General features: G+C 39.2%; 1 protein-coding gene across 1 annotated transcript; it reads right to left on the bottom strand.

Annotated features, from left to right (window-relative positions):
* Positions 1-1,056: 1,056 nt before the first annotated feature.
* LOC124233707 (calcium-activated chloride channel regulator 4-like) lies at positions 1,057-18,412 on the bottom strand (the record flags this gene model as incomplete). The annotated part of the gene is made up of 9 exons (XM_046650828.1): positions 18,254-18,412; positions 14,166-14,306; positions 13,877-14,024; positions 10,285-10,393; positions 8,576-8,753; positions 8,046-8,264; positions 5,740-5,967; positions 2,441-2,618; positions 1,057-1,163 (listed from the first exon to the last, which is right to left on the bottom strand). Coding segments are annotated over exons 1-9 (1,467 nt in total), but the record flags the coding sequence as incomplete, so codon positions are not given.
* Positions 18,413-21,454: the final 3,042 nt, after the last annotated feature.

Raw genomic sequence — 21,454 nt, forward strand, 5'->3', positions numbered from 1 at the left:
TCCTTGTCATTTTTAGATGGTAGCATGATCATTCTCCCAGTCAACCCAATTAAAAACCTCAAAAGTGGGCTTTATTCTCCTTCAGCTTCTTCTCCATACACTGCCAAGCTAGACCTCAGACCAATTTTTAATCTGTTTGTAGGGTAAAGCTACAAACCAGATCTTCAGACCAACTAGTCTGCCTGTGTTATCCTAACCCTGCATTCTGTAACTTCCGTGCTTCTTATTATTGAAGAGTAGAGGAAAATAGTTTTATTTAGGTGATCATGGCAAATTTTAACATAGGCAGTGATTTGATGAGCTGGAAGATGGAAGATGGAAGTGTTGGCATAAAGTGATGTGATATAGTCTTGGTGGGAATGGATACAGACAGAAATAGAATTTTCTAAAAATATTTTGAAGGAAACAGGCTGTGCTGTCATTTTACATAGGATACAAACAAAAAAGAATCAAAGCGCACTCCAAGGTTTTGAATGAAAGTAACCAAAAATGGTGTTGTTCTTAAAACACAAATGAGAAAAGGAGTTCAGAAGAGATGTAGTAAAATAAAAATCAGTGAAAGAAGTTGTTGAAGAAGTAAGAAAAGCCCTAGGCTTGTAGATATGCAATAATCATTCACTGTCTTTCTCCTGATCAATTTATTTCCAAGATACATTTCTTCCATTTTTAAACCAGCTACTTGAGCTCATTTGTCTACTTTAAATCAATTTCACAGCAGCGAAGGGTGAGAAAATCTTGGAAGCATGAGTTTGTCTTAATGTATTCACAGAACGATGGATGCAATTATTGGAAAGTCTATTTTTGGTGGCTAATTTAACATCTTTAAGTTTTGATGTTATCCCTTAACCAAACCCCATGGGAAAAGAAAAAGAAAAAGTGTTTGCTATTTCACTACTTAATTTGGTCATATCTAAAGAATAATTTCTATTTCAGGCTGAAGTTTTGATTTTAATTAAAAATTTACTTTGAGAAAAATGTAGAACTTAGAACACCCAAATTATTTCCTTGCTTATGGCTAAGTGCAAACTGAAAGACCTGAAGCGTGGGAGCTCTGACCTGAAGAGACTGCTGGGAGAGATCAGCATTTCCTGACACGAGGGCCGAGAAAGCATCAATGAGGCCGTTGTTCGCAGCTTCATCTGTAGCAAAAAGATGGCTTCCTCCTAAAATGTAAATACATTAACTAGGTTGCTTTCTAGATAATAAGTACTTGTCACATTTTAGTGATTAATAAGATAATAGGGTAACAAAATCATAGTTTCAGTATGGATTATTAAAATAGACTAAAAGCATATAGGTGTAAAGATTAACTCTGAAATGTTAACTTCAAAATGTCATAAAGAGGTACCTCACTTAAAGAAACGTTAGCTGGCTGAAACTCATCAAATAACCATAGAATATTAAAAATGATGTTATAAGTCATTGTATTAAAGCTCAGAGACTTCACATACCCCTTAAGGGGAATTAATCACTTGTATGTAAGAAATAGTTCTAACCACATTGGCTTTCCAATTTTCCAGCCAGAGTAGATCAGAATCAGAAAGGTTAAATGCCACTATATTGAGTTATCCTGACAATAGCTGGCAGTGAGGAGACAGAAAAATGGTAAGTAAGAGAGACAAGTTCAAAAGAGCAGTATTTTTGGGGGGGATACTTGTGATAAAAATAAATTTTATACTGGCTGTGAAAGCAGTTTGAAATGATGAGAGTTTGTACATCTAAGCATTAAAAAGCAGGTATATATTTGGTAACATTAGAACCAACCCAACACAATCATTGATGTTCATAATTTAAAAATTATGTATTTTCTATGTTTAAGAAGTCACTGAAAACATGTAGCTCTTTTTCATCTCACATCTGTGTATCTAAGATGACAGCTACCAGAGTAAATGTTTATCTAGAAACTGTTGTTATTTAGACCTTTTCAGTTTGAGCTTCTGTTAATCCTGTGCCCCCGCCCCACAGCCTCTGCTCTGGTCTCATGGGTTTCCCACTATCCCTCCATGTGCCTGGCATTATCGTCCCAACATGGTCTTTTTGCTCATGATCTGATGACCCCTTTTCCTTCCAGAGAAATTCAACACCTTGCACAGGGCCCAGCTCAGAAGTCACCTCATCTCTCATGCCTCCGTCCTGACTCTGTACAACCCTGCGAGAATTAATGGCTTCCTCTGCTCACATCTTGCTTTATTCCTGTATATTCCTTTTGTCGTGGAGGACAGTTATCTGATTATGCTATGTGATTAATAGTTTTATTTGTCTCTCCAGCCAGCTGGACTGTGAGCCCCTTGAGAATAGACATCAGGTCTGATTTAACTCTGGTCCCAGGCTCCAGGCACAGTGCCTGCAGAGCAAGAGCTTGAGAGAAGTTGCTGATCGTCAGCCTCTACACTTGTGCATTGCTATCAACGGTCTAGAATATCTATATGTCACCTCTTACCTGTTGTGGTGCTCATCTCTATGACTGCTTGATCAGCAGATGGTCCCAAAGCAATGAAATGAATGATGGCCCCACTTTGTTTCACTTCATCCAGGCAACTGCCTGCAGAGTTATCCTCCCCATCGGTCAGCAGCACTATTTCAGATCCATCTATTTGGGGGTAAATTTCTCTAATTACCTGCAAATAATTACATAATTTAGAGCATAATTAGAAGTGTTCCTAGATCAAAGACTTATGGGAGATTAGAAAAAATGTACGGAGAAAACAAAAATGTGCAGAAAGGAAGAAATAGCTTCTGTTTTAAAACCATAGAATCTGCAATCAGCAGTCCCTGGGGGAACGTACACATGACTCTCTATTTTGTCCACCTGCTGCAGGGAATTTCTGTTCAAATGAAGCTATATGGGAGCAGGGCTGTGGAAAATCCCACCTTGGCTAAGTGACAATGACTGCCCAGTCTTGGAAACTCAGGTCAACCAGGCATGAAAAATATAATTGTAGAATGTGGCATTAAATATTTTTCTGCTCTTTGACCACACTACCCTCTGACAAGCCTTCTGTGTATAGTTTGTTACACATACAGCTAGATGCAGTAAGAATCCACCTCAACATAAAAAACAATCCAAATTAGGGAATCCTGAGAGTGCTCATAAAGAAAGATGGGGAAAGTTCTAAGCACGTCCAAGTTAGAGACCTTGTTATATAACTTTTACTTTACCTGTAATAGTAATAAACATGGAACTAAGCATACTTTTTGTGCTCAGAGAATACACGAATTATATTTATTGAGTATGTGTGGCTTGAACCCTTTTCCTATGAAGCCAAATAGTTTGAAACTCAGAGTTCTGAATCTAGGCGCCTGTAAGAGAGGATGAAGAGAATTTATCCCAGGAGAGCCACATTATTTCATTTCCTCTGACAGCTTTAATTGGTAGTGGCTTCTTGGAACACCATTTTGAGAAACTGAGTCCAGGCTGAGAGGAAACAAATGACAGATTGTCAGTGGCTTTCATGAACTTGGAGTGGAGGTGTGTGTGGATTTGCAGAAGAGGATTTGGAACGTAGAAATTCCTAATAGAGCAGGTGTCAGGGAACAAAATGACTAGCCTCATTTCAATTTTCCAATGTTTTGAGGCAAGGAATGACTATTATATATGTCACAATATATTTGAAATATGCTCTGACATGCATTACCACCGAATTGAAAAATAGAAAATGCTTTTATACATTTATAACATTTATCCAGCATCCCCATCACACTCTGCCTTCACATTTGAGTGCAAAATGAAGATTTAAAGATGAAGCAGAGTTCTGTCCTTCACCTCTCCCTTTCTTGTATTAGTTTACCCACTGAGCACCTACAGTGTGTTAGTCACTGACCTGGCTACTGGGGATTCAGCAGGAACTATATGGTTGCTGCATTCATGGAAAGAATGAATTAAATTTAAAAATATTTGTTGAGAATGAGTGAGAGACCGGGGAGATACAGAGGTGAGTGACAAAGACACAGCAAATGTATTCTACGGTTCAAGAGAAACAGCCAAATATTACAGTGCCACCATTTACTGAATACTTGCTCCAAGTTACATGTGTTTTATTCTCTGTATAATTTAACTCAAGGCCCAATTCTGAACACATCCCTAGATCACAACCGCACTACCACTCTGCTCCCTACAGTTTATTTCCTGTGGGGCAACCAGAGTCAACTTCATAAATCGTAAATTAATTCTCAGTCTCTGATGCTTAAAGCCCTTCGGTAGCTTTCTGTGGTGCTTAAAATAAAATACAAACTTCTTATCATATTTTTTGAAGCTTTGAAAGTTGTAGCTACTGTCTACCTGCCAATCACATTTCGTAGCCCCTCATTTGTCAGACTCCAGTGTCACTAGCTTCTGTTATTTCTTGGAATAATCCAGTTCTTTTCCACCTCTTTCCCAAGGGACTTTGCACTTTCCTTTCTGCCTGAACCACTGACTCCTTATCCTTCAAATCTTAGCTTAAATGTCACCCTTCAGAGAAAGCCCCAGTGGCCTCTCTACCTAAGGTAGCCAGTGCCCCTCTTTTCCCAGTTACTCTATGACTTCACTCTGGTTCCTTCACAACACTGTCTCCAAAAATCTTTAATTATTATTGTTTTAAATTAATTGATTGATTGATTGATGGAGGTATGATATATTCCCCACTGGGATAGCGTTCACCACCAGGGCAGAAAAGCTTTGCTGGGTACATAAATATATGTTGAATATTAAATTATATTATATGTTTATCCACTACTCCCTACTCTAAACATATGTTGAATAAATTAAAACATGAACAGTCTTATCTGCTGGCTTTCATTGCTGATGAGGTTATAGAAGTCTAGAGAGGTGAAGAGTCATGCTTAGGGTCACAAAGCTAGTAAGTGATGATTGGAGTTTGAACCCAGGACTTCATGTTAGAATTTTATTGAGGGGACAGGAGACTCAAATAACATGGGACTGAGGAATTCAGATTCAATTTTACAGACCCTGAGGGGACAGTGAAGCTTCCTTAGCTGGAAAATGATGCAAATGATACTAATTACAACCTCATATTGACCATTTGGATATTAATAACATTCATAATAATCGTTATTGTGAATTATATATTTAGTATAAATAGATATTGTTCTAAGTATGTAAATATATCATTTCATTTGCTCCTCATAATAGCCCTGTGAAGTAGCATTCTTGTTTTCCTCTATTTTATAGCTAAGGCCCTGAGAATCCAAAGAGACTGAAACGTTGTCTAAGATCACATAGCTAGTACGTAGTAGAGCCAGTTCTCTGAGGTCAAAACTCATGTTGTGACCAGTCTTCCTTACCCAACTTTGACTAACAGTCCCTGCCACATCTGCTTTAAGAGATAAACATCACTTTTCTGTAACTGGATGTCACAGACACTGAAACGAGGATTGGCCCAAAGTGGAATCATACACTTAGCTTGCTTCGTTGCATTAAATGTTGATGACTTTTGCTGCCCAAGCACACTTATTTAACTAACCTTTATTGGGCACTGACTATTGCATGGTAACAAGACAAAGTCCCGACCCCATTGGGCTTGTGCTTTAGGGGCATTTTAATAGTCATTTATTCACTCACCAGTTTATATGTTGACTTAGTGATCCATTAAAAAATCATCAAGACAATTTTTCTGTGGGTTAGTCATGTGCTTCCTAGGATTAGATATGTGAAAACTAGAGAGCAAGTAAGTGCAGCATGCATTTAACATAAAAATGTCTTAGTAATAAAAAAAACTATATGTTTAGTGTGATTTTCACCTGAAATGCCGATTTAATTCCTGCACAGATGGAAGTTCCTCCAGAAGCTGCTGTAGGTAAACTCTCCAAGAGCTTGTTTCTTTCGTTGCTGCTTATTATTTGGATTAAACTACTTTTTTTATAGGCAGTACTATCAAAGTGCACCATCCCCACCCACGATCCATTCTCAATGATCTGAAGCAGGAAATGTTTTGCTGCTTGATTCATTCGACTTAGCCGATTAGAACCCTGAATAAAAAAGGACAAGAAAAACAACCAAGTGTTTTCAACTGGAAAATAATAGCAGATCACATAAAATGAAGGAGTAGAATTAGTTGTTAAGAATTTTCTATCAATAGTAATCAGTGTTATTGAAGAAAGCAATTATTTTTTTAATTGATAAACTTGAAAAATATAGTTGTGTGTATTATGGAAAAAATATAGTATAGTAAGGAAAACAAGCTTTTGAGTAAAGCTGATTGTTGACTGCTAAGCACCCAAATTAGAGTGGAGGGTGTAGTGGGGGTTGAGTTTTAATTGGAGAATGATGACTTACATCTTAGAATCTACCTGCTTACTCCTGGGATACTCTGTTAGTTGTGTCGAGGTGAAGCCAATCCCCAGATCCTACAGTATCTCACCAGAGTATCACAGACTCCAACTGGAGGCTGAAATCTCCCCATCCACTGGGAACTAGACTACCTAATAGATGAAACTTAATCTAGCTGGAGCTGAAATAGGAGAGGCCCAATCCCTACCTCCCCTATTTCCTATTCTGTTCCTACCTCTTCCCACCACTTCCCCACCAACAGATTAATAGGAATTGGTTTTTTGGTAATTCATTAAGACTCATATCTCTTTCCTACATGAATGCCCACCATGTGAGTGTCTTCAAACATTTGTCTTTTCCAATCCCTCAACACCAACTGATCTGTGGTACCACCCCCAACACATGCCCAAATTTCCCTCTGAACTCCCTAGAACCAAATCACAGTAAGAACCTCCACCTACATCCCATCTTTGAGGGCTCTCTTTACTACCTTGCTTTACCTTTACACTTGGCTCTATCTGCACTGTGTCTAGGGGAGGGTGCTCATCTTCTCTCATTCAGGAATGTCATCTCTCCCCAGCGACACGTCCTAGGCACTTATATGTGCTGGTGTCTAACACTCTGATGCTCTTTCTGAAACTCTGTGTTATTGTGGATTATTTCATTCATGCTTTGCTCTTTTCAGTGTCCACAGAATCACCATTTGTTGAAGACACTATTCCTGATCTTCAGCATGGTCTATTCTGCCTCAAATGTGCCATTCTTTTGAGTACCTTATCACATTACATCTGCTCATTTGTAGTCTATTCATTTCAACAATTTTTTATTGAGTGCCTATATGTGATAAACCCTGGTCTAATACAAAGATGAATAAGACTCTATTTCAAGTCCTAGAGGACATGATTCCTAGAGAACATGCTTTCAAGTCCTAGAGGAGCTCCCAGTCTTGTGGGGAGAGAAGTGTGTAATTTAACATAATTTATAGTAATATGAGTTTGCACAGGTCATTATGGGAGACCAGCAGAAGAGCCCTTAGCCTAGCATAGAAGCCTAGCCCATCTCCTCCTGGGGAAATGGGTACCTCTACCAAATTTTGAAGATTGTGTATGAGTTAACCAGGTGATAGAGAAGGCAGGGAAAATTTCCTCTATTGAACTATAAACTCTTTAAGGATATGGGCTTCTACTCCTAGAGCCTGTCACAATGCCTACCATTCAGTGAATGATAGTAGAAAGAACGAATGGCTGAATCTGGTCCTATCTTCGTGATGGAGATGCTCTTTGTTGGTGTCTTTGAGCATAAAGAGGTCATCGATATAAGTGTTGAAAATAAGATAAAACTGTGTTAAGAATTTTCCTGGTTGATCTTGTCCCTTGACTTGAAAGGAGTTCATAAGCCCATAATCTACCTTTTCCTCATATCTGTCAAGTATTTCCAGTAGACAATGAGGGCGAGGTTAGAAAACATTTTCCTATTTCAATCTCTAGTTCTGATCTTCTAACTAAATCTTTAATAAAGGGCCGAAAAGTCCACCTCAATAAAGCCCTCATTTTCTGGAAAAGACAGAGACTCTTGGGTTAGGTGTTTTAAACTCTATCACTATCCTACTTTCATTATGATATTCACTGCCCAACTTGAGGTCATGATCACAGGAAGTGTTGGTACTTATGTCACCATACAATTCACAACAATCCAGGTGCAGGTAGTGTTGAGTGTTCTTAGGCCCTCAATCACCTACCTGTCCCTACATCCAGGAAAAATGGGCTCACAAACTTACCCCCATGCTTCCAGACTTATCAAGAACTAAGCACACAATTCTTTGGCTGATCTTCAGCAATGAGAAGACAGGTGGAGGGGGTGGTTCCACCATAGATGCTGTGTTTTTAAAATCCTCAGAATTGCTGATCACCTCCCATGTGCTTCTGGAATTGCACATTTTGTTTTGTAGGCTTGGAGCCTCTCGGTTATGGTTGTTTTCCTTACAGAATTCAACGACCTAAGGGTTGATAAAATTAAAAAAATTTTTCTACATTATGCCTTTGGAAATCAAGTACAAATCTGAAAAATATTACAAATCTATTCTCCAAGTATGTTGTTTCTTGAATGATATTGACTCAGGAGTCATATAATAGTAAAGTGGATTTTGAGTAGTAAGTAACACTGCTTGAGTCCTTACTATGTACCAGTCAAAGAACTCTATACTAATACATCTAATCTCTCACGTGACCTGCACAGATCTTTTATAAACATGATAACATGTCCTTTGATTATAAATATACAGTCTGAAGCAATGATTGGTATACTTACAGAATTAATTGCTTGCATAAACATTATGGATGCTTTTTCAGTTTGATCTTTCTCCGGGAAGAATTGACAATCTTTTTCATACAGTTTTGTCTTAGAATTAATTTTGCATTCTCTGGTTATACAGCTGTCTCCTTGACACGTATGAACTCTATTTATACCAGTAATACCCGTGGAACACCTGAAAGTATGTGACAGTTAGTCTTTGAGGCAACGTAACGATTAAAGTTTTTTGAAAATCTTATGTTTTCATATCATGGTTTTCAATAATGACCTTTATATCAAGGTTTTTATTCTCATTTATGTAGCACACACATCCTGTTTTGACAGCAAAGTTTCAGGGTTCCTACCAGAGCAGTTATCTGTTTTTCAAGAAGTGGCAGAGGGAAATGTTAAGTGGGCTCTCCAGTGTAGGCGATGGCTGAGTTCTCTGCTGGAATTCAAGCTCCTGCTGTCCTGCTCACACTAATGGCTGGAAGCTTCCCTTTTCCAAACACCTGTCTTGGTGGCCTTGTGATGGTAAATACACTGCAGGCATCTAGACAAGGCCACTTGTGAAACAGTTGCTCTTGGTACCACCTTAGCGTAAGGTTCTTTGTAGATTTCTGTTCAAGAAGATATCCCCAAAGAATGGGATGAGGCGTGGCTACAAGTGTTTTGATATTCATTTGTATCCAAAGTGAAATGTGGCTTGAAGGAAAGACTGAGGTACTGCCCAGGAGAGCAGAGTAAAGAATGGTGGAGGTGTTTTATGCGTATGTTTTACTGCATGGTATTGGCCATAGGTGGCACTGATTACAAGTATGCTGGGATGTGAATATATCCCATCCTTTCAATGTTTCTCCAGTTTTAATCCCAGAAGGAATGACTAGATTTTATTCAGTCATTTAGGGAGACTCCTACATATGTGCATGCTTCTATTGCCCCAAACTCAGTGAACATAATGATGTTATCTATATTAACAATCATGATGAATATTCTGCAGTAGAGACTAGACATGTAGGAGGAATACGATGCAAACAAATGTAGTCAATGTAAAACTCTAAAATATGTGTCCTCAAACTTGGTTCGACGGAGTTGAGGAAGAGCCTTCGCTGAAATTGTATATCTTTCAGTTTGTACATTGTTTATAATTCCTCAGCCCCAGCAAGCCATCTAAGATTGGCTAAGCTGATGGCACCTAATTTTAGATCAACTCCCCCCAAACATTCTGCTTTATTGATGTCAGAACCAAGAGGATTGTCTATTATTAATGGTGATGTTAGATTGGTGTTTTAAAATGAACTGTATAAACTCAAGAAATTCCTTTTTAGTTTCTTGAAGCTGGTTGATTTCTCAGCCCACGTTTGCCACTACTTTCAGCATTGTTTTTTTCATTTTTGTGTAGTGTAAATAATTTTGATCTCCTCGCATATAGTACAGGCTTTTACACAGACAACTTCAGAATGAATGAGTTCTGGAAGCTGTGGTAGAGAGATATACAAATGCGTCAAACAGGCTACCAAATGCTCTTGAAGTTACCTGTATTTTAAATGGACAACCAGCTACTTTAAGGTACATTTTCTAAAAAAGCAGAAAAGCACTGTTTTGTGATATAGTGTTTATTACCTGGATTGGGACAAAAATGAATGACTGGCTCTTGAAAGAAATCAAACTAAGGCAAATAAGAAGCTACAGCCTGAGGTAATTTAAGAAAATTTAAATGGTCATGCCTTGTTGCTTCAATTTTTTTTGACGTGGCGCTGTAGTAAGGCTCATCTTCATTGTACTCGTCAAACACTCCCCAGCGGAGATGGGCCCACTCGTGGACAAACAACCTCCCTGTGGGAAAATATTCCAAATATGTCATCATAATTCAAATGACAAAATTTGCCCTGCAATTATTTTAAGAAACTTTTTTTCAATCAAAAATATTCATATTTAGGTTTTAAATAACTGCCAACATTTATATTTTTGTTTATACAAAAGTATTTTACATTCATTGCATTATATTATATTATGTTACATTATGTAATATATAATCTTTTTATTCCACAACATATTAAATCAGCAAAACATTTATGATGTATGTGCTATGGGTGGAATAGACTGGCCTTTGGGTTTTGGTTTTGGGGGCAAAAAGTCTTAGATATTACAATGGCTTTTGGCTCTACAATGTTCACTCCTACTAACAACATAAAGAGATGTATAACATCTGTGGCATTAAAATTTCATGAAGATGCAATTAGTTAAAAAGTGTCTGTAAATGCTTCTTAGGAGGTTGACAATGAAAAAAAGATTGAAAAACACTGTGATAGACCATAGATAATCTTGTGGGTGTCTAAAAGAACTGATTAATATACAATACTTAGTATATATAAGCATTACTTGTGTGAAAACAATTATTATTAATTAGGTATATTCAGCACTATAGTAGGTACTAGGAAATATAAAGATGAGTAGGATATAGTCCTTGACTAGGATAAGCATAGAGAGAGGGAATCAGAATAAAAGATTTTTTTCCTAAGAATTTTAGAGTGAATGGAAGAATAAAGATAAATCCAAGCTTGAAATGCAGGAAGAAAAAACAAGTGGAATTTTTGTTTTAGCAATATCAGTGAAAACTTCAGAGGAAATCAAATGGAGGAGGAGAGGTTGGAAATATAGCCTATTCTGCTACAACATGTGTTTCTCTAACTCAAATTAACTCATGAGACCTGAAAATAGGGGGGAAATGTCAGTATTACGCAAAAGTCTTTTCTTCTTAAAATCCTTGCTACTCAAAATATGTTCCTTGGACCAGCAGCATCAGCATACCCTGGGAGCTAACAAGATTTGCAGACTCTCAAGCCCACTCTAGATTACTGAGTCAGAATCTTCATATTTACAAGATCCCTAAGTTATTCCTCTACACGTTAAACTTTGAGAACACTGGTTTAAGGTTTCCGAGGCAAATGGAGGCAGATTAGTGAGTATGAAATTATATCCTACAGTAAGGGAGGAAAAAGCCCTCGTGTTAGCTACTGCTCTAGAGTTTGATGAATTTTTAGAAAATTTAAAACTGCCTGCATAAGTGGCTCACTTTTTAGAGAATGTGTTTCCTTCTTAGGTCATGGCAGGTGGTCCTGCCTACAGTACCCACCTCCATTTGCTAAGAGGGTAGATTTCAGGGGCTCTCAGCACACACACACACACACACACACAACGGTAACTATGTGAGACAATGAAATGTTAATTAGCTTGACTTTAGTAATCATTTCACTACGTATATGTACATCAAATCATCATGATGTAGACCTTATAACCTAAATTTTTGTTAAAAAAAGCAACCCCTCTGACTTAGAATTCCCTTCCCATCTATATCATTGTCTCAGTTCCCACAAACCCTATTCTCATTTATGAAAGCATTTCCTCTGTGTGTGTGTGTGTACTTTTAATATCTGCTATGATGGCAGCATCCAGCCACACTGAGCTGCTGCCAAGGGTGGTCCAAATGAGCTTCCTTGGTATCTATTACTATTGTTGTTATCATTTTTATTACAAATTGCATAGATTTGGGGACTGTCTTCTTAATCTTATTTTTCAAAAGCCTTGTTGTTTTTAGGGCATTGTTTTGCATAACGTGAGTTTTTTCAAAAACATATGGGTCCCATTATAGTCAGCTGTGGGCTTGGGTTGAGGTTGAGGGATATGGGAAAACAACAAGAGCTCAGGAGGGGACCTTGGCTTTAAAAACTGTAGAACATCCTCCTCTTCTAAGACAGCTGGAGGTGGGGAGAGATGAAGGTGGACACGAGTTTGGAAGTAAAGAGGAAGAAGGTAAGGGCCTTTATTTTCTCAAAGAATCTGTTGCTTGATGGGATTGACAAGAGTGACTAGAGATCTTGAGAAAACTGGTAGAAGTTTTGCAACAGCTGCTGTGGGGAATGAGAGAAAGAGCTGAGAAGAGGCAAGTAAAAATATTGTTGAGTAGCTTTGAGTGCTTCCCTGAGCTTGGAAGATGTGTTTTTGTAACGACACCAATTAGTTTTGTAATTTTCTTTTATATCTTGGAAACATATTAACAGGAGCCAAAGGAAACTACCTGGAAACTCAGTGCACAGGACTTGGCAAGTTGAATGAAACATAAGGATAAGAGTGTTGAGCTATTTATACTTGTAGTTGAATTGACTTTCTGGACATGCCAGATAGGAAAGAAAGTATAGCTAGAAGGGCACAAGGCATTAAAAGTGCCAAGGAGAGCAAACATTGTCAGGCTAAAGTATGGGGAAAACATAAGATTGGGATGGAGTGAGATGACGTAGCTTTCAAGACTGCAGTGGGATGGGGCTGGCCCGGTAGCCCAGTGGTTAAGTTCCCACGTTCCGCTTCTGTGGCCCGGGGTTCGCTGGTTTGGATCCCAGGTGCGAACATGGCACACTAGTCAAGCCATGCTGTGGCAGGCTTCCCACATATAAAGTAGAGGAAGATGGGCACGGATGTTAGCTCAGGGCTAATCTTCCTCAAAAAAAAAAAAAAAACAAACATTGCAGTGGGGAACATGTCCAGGCAATGATGAGGACCAGAGCCAGCTGAGTGTTTAACAGAGACAAGAGACTTCATGTGTGCTCGTTGAAGGGCAACAGAAGAGGGAGATTCTGGAGTATGCAGATTCAGGAAGTTTCACTGAGTAGTGACATGTGCATTGGGCCCTCTTTTAACAATGATTTGCATTTTATGTGAAAAATAATATGCTTTAGTTCATTTGAACCAATGATGTTAACTTTTAGATGGAAGTAGATGAAACTGTCACTTTTATAGGTGAAAATGATGACTTAATGACAAGTTCATCTGGTTCAACCAAATAAGTTGAATAAGAGTATCGGCAACTAGCAGCCTGTGAGTGTTTTCTCTTGGCCAGAAACTGGCATCTTGGCTCTTTCCAGCTTGCCAGGCATCTGCCTTCCATGGAAACAGCACGTGATTGATTAATATCTGGCTGTGAAGAACTGGAAAATTAAAACCTAAAAATATGCCAAAAGAAAACATTTATTACCGTTGTCCTGTGTTCAAATTTCTGTAGACACTGTACTGAGCATAGTTACGTGGATTATCTAATTTAACGTTCACAACAATTGTATAAAGGAGAAACTCCTCTATTCACCATTTTACAGGAAATAGGCACAGAGAGGCTAGGTCACTTGTCCAAGGTCACACACAGCTGATAATTAGGGGAGTCAGGATTTGAACCGAGGGACTCTGGCTCCAAGGCTTGGACACTTAAGCTGGATACAAAACTGCTTGTTGGAAGCACTGCAAAATATGTGTTTTAACCAAAATTCCTACCTGATGGTCCATATTCACTTTCGTTTTTTCCAAGTACAAAGTTGGGGGTGAGATGAATGTATTCTCCTTTCTCTCCACAGGCAGTGAACTGCTTGGTGTATGGTTCATCCTTACCTGGGAGGGTAGGTGGTGCAACTAAAACATCAGCCTGAGAATGTTTAAAAAGATTTTTAAACGATCAGAAATAGAAATGATAGCATTTAGTCAGAACAACTCTGAAACGACCAGTTTGCTGTAAAACTGAGGCGCAGCAAAAATTATAATTTTTAAGAGAAACTTTTTGACTCACGTGTTCATAGCTTTCACGTTTTGGCCTCTCATATTTAGAGTTTTCCTTCCAATTCTCAGGAATTAATATTGAAACATTTTTGAAAAAGAATCTTTTTTCTGTGGCTTCAAACAGGTAAGTAGACGCTGCAGTCACCATGTCCTATTGTTAAAGGAAACACATGTGAGGATGGCGAAGTGACAGTGAAGTAAATGAACAAGTGTTCGTCATAGGCATTTCCCAACTTAAGAGTGGATAGAAAAAGCAACTTACTAATGAGCAAGGTCTCTGCCTCACAATTCACTTGGCCACCTCAGTCCAAAATTATAGCTTCATTCTGCACATTAAAGGTTGAATCTTCCATAATCCTTCATCAAAAGGCAAATGCTCGTGTTTGGTGTTAAGAGAAATTGTATAAAATGATAAAGGCATAGACTTTAGGGTCATCTGCTTGGTTCCAATACTGGCATCAGCACTTTCTGGCTGATAGGGCTTCGCCAGTTTACGTAACGCTCTGAAGCCCAGTTCCCTCATCTCTTAAATGGAGTATTGCAATCTATCTTTAAGGTTGGCATAAATATGAAATGAGTTGTATGGTACTCTTCACATAGGCAGTCACAAACTGGTTGATGTCATTACTGTTTATAAGTCGTAGTAGAGAACAGCCTTAGCTGATGCAAGCTAAGGAGAACATTCTGTAGGGACTGGTCATAGGAGAGGATTTTCATTATACTCCCACTGTGCAGGAGAGGCAGCTGGGTTGGGATCCTAGAAGGTGGGGTGACGGAAAATTCATAGGAGAGGCAGAGCTTTTTGATCCTAGGCAGAGCTTATTGCTCTGCCAACAAGCTGAAAATAATATCACCTTATACTGTTCAATATCCTGAATCCAAAGATGCAATGATTAATGAGAAATAGTCCCTCCCTAGAGCTTACTATCTAGATGGGGAAATAGATGGGTGAAAAGGTCTTATGGTAGATGATCAAACCCACTGAATATTTGGGGGACCCTGGATGCTAGATGACGGTGTCATCCTCTTCATCTCACTGGCAACATCCCAGTCAAGAGTGTTGTTTCCTTCAAGGCAGGCTCCAGTCCTCCAGGGTGCTTCCTGACCTAACATAAGCCCATCATAGAGCTGTTCTATTTCAGGAGTTCCAGAGCTCTCTACCCTGTGTTCTTGAAGAGAGTTCAGCGTGCTGACTGTAATGTACTGAGGAGATCAGCAAACTGATTGGGTTCAGAGCCATGGGATCAATCAGAAGCCAGAGTGCAGAGAACTGAAGGCCCAGAGGACTGGCTAGGAGTCAGGAAAAGGCCTTCAGAGAGCTCCTAATCTAGATAGGAGGTTACTTCATCACTGGCCTAGAGCAGATGAAAGAATTCTCTACCTGTTCCCTAGGGATGCCTCTCCCCTTTTTTTTGTTTTGGGGTATTTATGTATCAACCAGTTACCTTCTGCTTGAAGTGATGGCCCCTTCTGTGGCTATGATATAAAAGCATATGTGGTTGTTTGAATTGTGCTACTGATTGGAGAATAGTGTGGCTGCACACAATTGTGTGGCTTGTGTTTTGTACAACTCTGAGGTATTCCATTTACTTTGCTGTCTCCGTAGCTCTGCACAACCCACTTAGGTATTAGAATGTCTTCAGATCATGGAGGGATTTCATTGACCCTAAATCAAATGGCTGTGATCTCCTAGGATATATTAGGGGGACGACTGACGCTTCTCACAGGCTTTCCAAGCAGAATTCCTGTCATATTCTTTCTAAATTTCTTCTCAGAATTCTTGTAATATCCTAGCTTGATCAAAGAAGATTAAGACATCAATGTTTCCAAAAATAAGTAGGGACACATGAATAAAAGGAATAAGAAAAGTTGGCAAGTGACATTGCAGGTCATAAATTAATAGTCAATTCAGCATAAACTTATTATGATCAGATAGTACCTCAGGAGTAGGGTTATGTCCAGAAATTTGCTTCCTGGTTAGAAAAATGTGTGATTTCTGTCATCTTATACAAGGCCGAATGCAAACCCACGTCTGTCAATCTTGAAAGCCCACATGCTGGATCTCAGTTTTATTGTGCTACTAAATATGACCTTGGAAAAATCATTTAACTTCTCCAACCCCATTTTCCTCTTCTGTAGAATACAGATGAGAATGTTTCACAAGATGGCCTAACAATATAAATGCAAGCACCTTGCAGAGGGCTGGGAGAGTGTTAGGAGATGTGTAATCTAGGCGTGTCCACTAACAGTTGAATGTTTGCTTGTAATGTCCCACAGAGGACTGTCCTAACAGTCACTGTTCCTCTACAAATAATCCTTCCAAATACTGATTTAAGAGGTTCAAAATATTTTGAAACTGATCAGCTGTCCCTGAACACTTAAAAAGCCATCTTTTAGGGTCAGCTATATTAACTGCTGTTCAAGCCTGTGTTCCTCGGTAAAGGAAGCTTTGCCTTTCCCTAGGTATCAGTAAGTGAATACCACTGTGCTGCCAGAGTTTACACAGAATGAGTGCTAAATGGCAGCCACAGAAGCACCTGCTCACCACTGAGGTCATGCCCATCAGCTTCTGGTGGATAATAACACCCATGGGAGGGCTAAAGCGGTGAGCCTAAGACACAGTAGTGGAGGAAGGAATTAGTAACTGTCAGGGACGGGGGACCTAATTCACATGGCTGTAACACCAATCTCTTTCTTACATGGAATGTGAGAGGTGGAAGAAACTGTAGAAATCGGAGTCCTTGGTTCAGTCCTGGAGACTCTCTTCTCCATCTGCACTTCCTAGTGAACTCCTTTATTCTCATGGCTTCCAATCTCGCCCACACACGGATGACTCCCAAATTTTCATCTCCCCCCAGATTTTTCCCCTGATGTCTAATAACCATTCTCAAAGTCAAAATGTTCAAAACTAACTGCTGATCTCTCAACTGCCGAATTTTCTTCATATAACAGTTTTTGCCTTCTCAATTACTGAAAATTCCATCCTTCCAAGTGGTCAGGCCAAAACCCTTGAAGTTGTCTGTGACTTCTATCTTTCTCTCCTCCCACCTCTACCCCCCGCACATCTAAACCATGAGCAAATTCGTCTATGCTACCCTCCGAATATGCTCAGAATCACCCTCTTTAGTGATCTCTACCACAATAGCCCTGTTGCTAGTCACCATCACTTCTGACCTGCGACAGCTTCCTACCCAGTGTCCTTCTGCACCTCTCTGCTGCAACAGATCCTATACAGGATGAGCAGAAGTGGAAACCCTCTCCAGAGTTTCCTCAACACTGCCTTCAGAGTGATCCCCGAATATGCAGGAGACAGCACACCCCTCCTCTGCTCAGAATCCTTTCATGGATTCCCATGGCACTCAGAGTAAAAGCCCCAAAAGTCTTTCCAGTGCTCTGGGCCCTGCCACCTCTCCAACTTCAGCCCACTCCGCCCTTCCTCCTGCTCATTCGCAGTTGTGTCCTTGGTCTCATCAAGCATGCTCTCACCTCCATGCCTCTGCGCCTGCCGTTCCCTCCCCAGAGTTTTCAGTGGGCTCTTCCCTCACTCATCTCAGGTCTCTGCTCAGATGTCACAGCAACAGTGAGGCCTTCCCTGAGTACCCGACATGAAACAGTAACCCACATTCTCCCCTACCCCAGCCCCACCAACGCTCCCTATCCCCCTTGGCTGATTTATTTTACTCCACAGCAACTTACTACCATCTGACCTGCTACACAGTTACATGTTTCTATTATCTACAGCGGCTGAAAAGAGTGTACACTGCACGAGGGCAGGGGCTTTTTGTTCACTCTTGTCTCCCCCTGACATGCTATAAACATTCAATAAATCATTGCTTAAAAATGGACAAGTTCAACTGCTTATATACTGAGGAAGACACTGAGGATCAGGGAGGCCCTGTTCCCTGTCTTGGGTCTTATGGTGAGAGAGGGTAGAACCTCATCTAGAACCTGCAATTCCCACTGACATTCTAGCATTGTCTTCACTGCACCACATGGCTTTTAAGCTCCCTGGACCATTCAGAATTTTCTATAATAATTAACTATTAACTTCTTGTCTTTTCCACAATTTTAACAGAAGTAATCTCATTTCTTCCTTACCTTTATCTGTTCTATTATTCTTCCATCTTCTGGCACAGCAGGGTCTATAGCAATGATAACACCTTCGTAGCCGTTGTTATTCAGCTGAACGAGGGAAGTATCGGACCCCTGCAGAAGCTGGAGGACTAAGAGAAAAACCACACTTCTGAATAACCCCATTGTTGCTCTGAATTGTCCTGAGCCCAATGTCGGTTTGTTCAAGAGGCTTTTCTTTCACCACCTCTGTCTCTCTCTATATATACACTCCTAAACGTTATCATTGTCGGCTGCTGTGGGACGTTGAGCGTATAAAGGTTATTGTTATATACACGGAAAACGTTTGACTTTAGTGTACGCAATTGTTTTATTGTATGTTACTGTAAAAGTGACTGAAGCACAGAAGACGTCAAATCTTTTTATGAAATACCTTACACATCTTTACTTGGGAATTCTTTTCTATTCTTTCTAATTTCAGCTAATTTCCTAAAGGTAGACATATTCTTTTATTCTCTGTAGAGCGTAATGTGAAAATTAATAAAATTTCATAATGAAATGAACAGAAACAGTAATGTTAATGTTGTTCTTCAGTATTACAAAGAAATTTAACTATTACTTAGGTTATTTACCAAGGGTTTAAATAATGGAAGAGGATGTAAGATTATTAAATATAAGTAACACCAAATTAGATAAGATGGCTTTGAAACCCAAATTAATAATTTTAAATACTTTGATTAAAAAAGATTTGATGAAGTTATTAGACTAAATTTTAAAAAAAATCCTGCCCAAATAAGAGTGTTTTTATACATATATGATGCTTGTTTTTATACAAACATATCAAAAATGTCTGGTAGCGTGTTAGTACTGAAGCAGAGTGAATAATATTCATACTTAACATCTATTCAGTGCTTACCAGGGCAAAGATTCTCTCACTTAATCCTCACTGCAACTGTTAAGGTAAGATTGAATATTATCTTCATTTTATGCATGGGGAAACTGAGGCACACGGTTTCAGTAACTTGCCAAGATCACGTAGTTAGTAAATGTCAGAGTCAGGATATCAACCCAACATTCTTACTCTGAGCCCACATATTTATGTTTTATGAGGCAAATAGTAAGATTTAAAAGAAAGGAGAACAGGGGCTGGGTTAGGAGTTGTGATGATGAGTCAAGAGTGTCTAGTCCTAAAGCAAAAGGAGCCAGTACCCCAAACCCAAAAAGAGAACTGAAAATAGAATAGCACAACTTGTCACATTCTAAGATAGAGGCTTTATCATACGTGCCCAGATTCTGCCCTCTTAGGCTGCCTCGCACACCCTCCTTCCAGCCCTCAAGTAAATTACAGGATAACTGTACATTCATGGAATTAATATATTTTTCAAGATACAGCATGGAGCTGTTACACTGGCAACCCCAGCAGGACCGTGATTACCTGGAGTGGGTGGGCCTGGGTGTTATCAAATGCATCCTAGGCAGTCTTGTCCTGGTTGCCTCGCTGACCTTGCTTCCTATGCCCTCTGCCTCTCCCTAAACTCCAGCTTGGGGGCTTCAAACAAACCAAGAGTGCTCCCATCCCATAGACTTGGTGCTCAGGAAAGTGGTTTTGGCTGAGGGATTGACTGAGTTAGTGAAGATTATCATTTTAAGGACCTATCACAACCCTTAAACAGGAACTTGTCCAAGCCCTTTGAAATGTTGGAGAAACCTGGGGACTCAGATCCTCTCCAGTGTCTGGGGAGTATCTAGGTTATTTTGAGGAGATGCCATTGCTCCCTCAGTAAAATCAGGAAGCTCATGGTTGTGAGGTTAGAAGAGAGATCTTTCCTCTTTGCCAGAGGAGTTAGGAAAAGCTCCCTTCAAGCACTGGGCACATGCAGCCCCATGAAAATAGACGAATATTTATAACAGTCCCCATCTACTTGTTCCTGGGGGCACAGAAAGGAGTGACGCTTCGTGGAGCCTGAAAAAGGACCTTCGGAATTAGTGACAAATGTATGCCCTTGGCTGGTTTTCCATCTATCTCCCTTGCTGAGTGTGTAATACTCTTCCTAAAGAGAGAAGTGGGAGCTGCCGTGGTGTCTCAGAGCCATCCTTGTCCATAACTAGTCTGCCTCTTACAAGGACCACTGTCTCCATCACCTCAACCTCAGGTAGACAGTCTGGACAGACACTGGCTGGTCACAAATCAGAAAGGACTGTGCTAAGTGGGTCCAAATCAAATCCTGCTCATGGAAACAGGCTCACACAGGGCACTCAAAATTATTGGGTTTCCTTGTCTACTACAGAAGGAGGGGCTTTGAAAAAATCCAGCTGTTATCCAACATACCTAACTTATGATTTCACCAATATTACTGTTATAATGATACCACTTTTTTTTTTAATTTTCTCAATGAGTTGATTGAAGATACATAAAGAAAATAGTAGACTAGGTAGATGAACATGGCAACAATCCTGAAGTTGGTGTGTGCATGCATGAGGTTAGGAAATCATGTGTATGGGAGCTCATATAATTATCTAATTCACTTTAAAGTATTAAATACAAATTAGTAATATGGATTAGCTATAACTTAAGAATTCACTTATTGCTGAACATTCATAGGTATTTCAGTTTCCAGTTGGGGATTTCATAACGTGACAGAAAGTGCTCTCCCATACCTTCACTAGCCCCAGAAATTTTAACATTTAAAAATTAGTTTTGTACCTTTGGTTATTATTTTTGGTGGTGCTCATTATCTTATTACTTCTTCTTTTATCATTAGTCATTACTTTCACTAATTTTTACATTTACACTGTACTTCTTTTCGTAGCTTCTCAAGGAGATTGCTAGCTAAATTATGTTTATTTATTTATTTTGTTGTTTAGGAATAAATGCTAAAACAAGTGCATTGAATACCATTTTGCCCATGTCCCACAAGTTTTACTAAATCATGTTCCAGTCTAGACAATCCATTTTGTTCCATTGATGTATTTGACATTTATTACCTCATGCTTGGAATTTTAATTTTGATTTTTATTTCCTCTGTAATTGTACACTAGATTGGGGATATTTGTAAAATTTAATGCTGAGCCTGTTTTGCTTAAATCCTCCCAGTGTCCTTAAATATCATAGAGTAATTTCAGATTTGATTATGTTAATCTTTATTTCACTTTTTATAAGATCTCTATGCTAATATATGCAATATTGCAAAACTACTAAATATGTTTTTTCACAAATTAGTATGCATT

Source organism: Equus quagga, unplaced genomic scaffold (assembly GCF_021613505.1).
Source record: "Equus quagga isolate Etosha38 unplaced genomic scaffold, UCLA_HA_Equagga_1.0 210287_RagTag, whole genome shotgun sequence".
In the NCBI taxonomy this organism is placed as follows: Eukaryota; Metazoa; Chordata; class Mammalia; order Perissodactyla; family Equidae; genus Equus; species Equus quagga.